Here is an 818-nt window from a genome sequence, read left to right as displayed (position 1 = left end):
GCCCTGCCTGCCCCTGCGCCCCGCCCCGCCTGCCCTACGCCCCATCCCTCTGGGGAAACTTCCCAGCCCCTGTCCCTTCCCTGTCCTCGTCCCTCACTGGGACACTCCCATGCTCGGGCCTTCTTGGTCTCCTCCGCCTCTCAGGTCTCGGTCCCCTCGCCCTGTGGCTGTCACTGCGGGTGGGCACGGAGACAGCGACCTTGTCCTCAGAGGACGTGGGCACGCCAGGAGAGCTGGCCGCTGCAGTTGGGGGGCACCTGCTGTCTAGTGGGGAGACCAGAGACGCTGGCCTCGACCCGGCGCGGCACAGCCCCCACGACAAGGGGCGGCCGGCCTGTGTCGGGAGGAGGCCTTGGCTGTGGCTTCGTCCCTCCTGCCCTCTCTTCCCTGCTCCGAGCGAGCGCTGGGCCCATCTCAGAGCCGGGAGAGGCCCGTCCTGACACACCTCCTTTCCCCCCACAGCCGGAAGGGGGCAGGGAAGGGCCGTGTGGGAGGACGCTGGAAGTGAGGACGCCCCGACAGAGGCCCAGCGTGAGGCACGTGGACGTTTGTCCCCGTCCACGTCCACATCTTAAATAAACGCCCGCCCTCAGGCACCTGCGAGTTCTCTGGTGTTGCTGATGCGCAGCGGGGAGGTCGGTCAGCGCAGCAGGGGTGTAGGAGCAGAGTTAGGGTGCTGGGCCCCCACGTGGTCGCCCGCGGTCAAGGCCCAGTCCCTGGTGACTTGAAACTCGTGCTGGGCGCGTGTGTGCACGTGCCCAAATCTCGAGAGGAGACTAGAGGAGAAGGGATTGCAGTGTGGCCATCTCCTGGGGACC

At 67.7% G+C, this 818-nt stretch overlaps 1 protein-coding gene across 1 annotated transcript in view; it reads left to right on the top strand.

Moving 5' to 3' along the window:
* TNNT1 (troponin T1, slow skeletal type) overlaps positions 1–596 on the top strand; it is a gene marked incomplete in the record, with an annotated part of 10,619 nt that extends 10,023 nt beyond the window's left edge. Inside the window, 1 exon segment of the mRNA XM_027772588.1 lies at positions 463–596. Coding sequence (XP_027628389.1) covers positions 463–508 — 46 coding nt within the window.
* Positions 597–818: the final 222 nt, after the last annotated feature.

The sequence above is a fragment of the Tupaia chinensis genome, unplaced genomic scaffold (genome assembly GCF_000334495.1).
Source record: "Tupaia chinensis unplaced genomic scaffold, TupChi_1.0 Scaffold000286_1, whole genome shotgun sequence".
In the NCBI taxonomy this organism is placed as follows: Eukaryota; Metazoa; Chordata; class Mammalia; order Scandentia; family Tupaiidae; genus Tupaia; species Tupaia belangeri.
The sequence above is the reverse complement of the archived record's forward strand: the minus strand, read 5'-3'. Positions and strand labels throughout refer to the sequence as shown.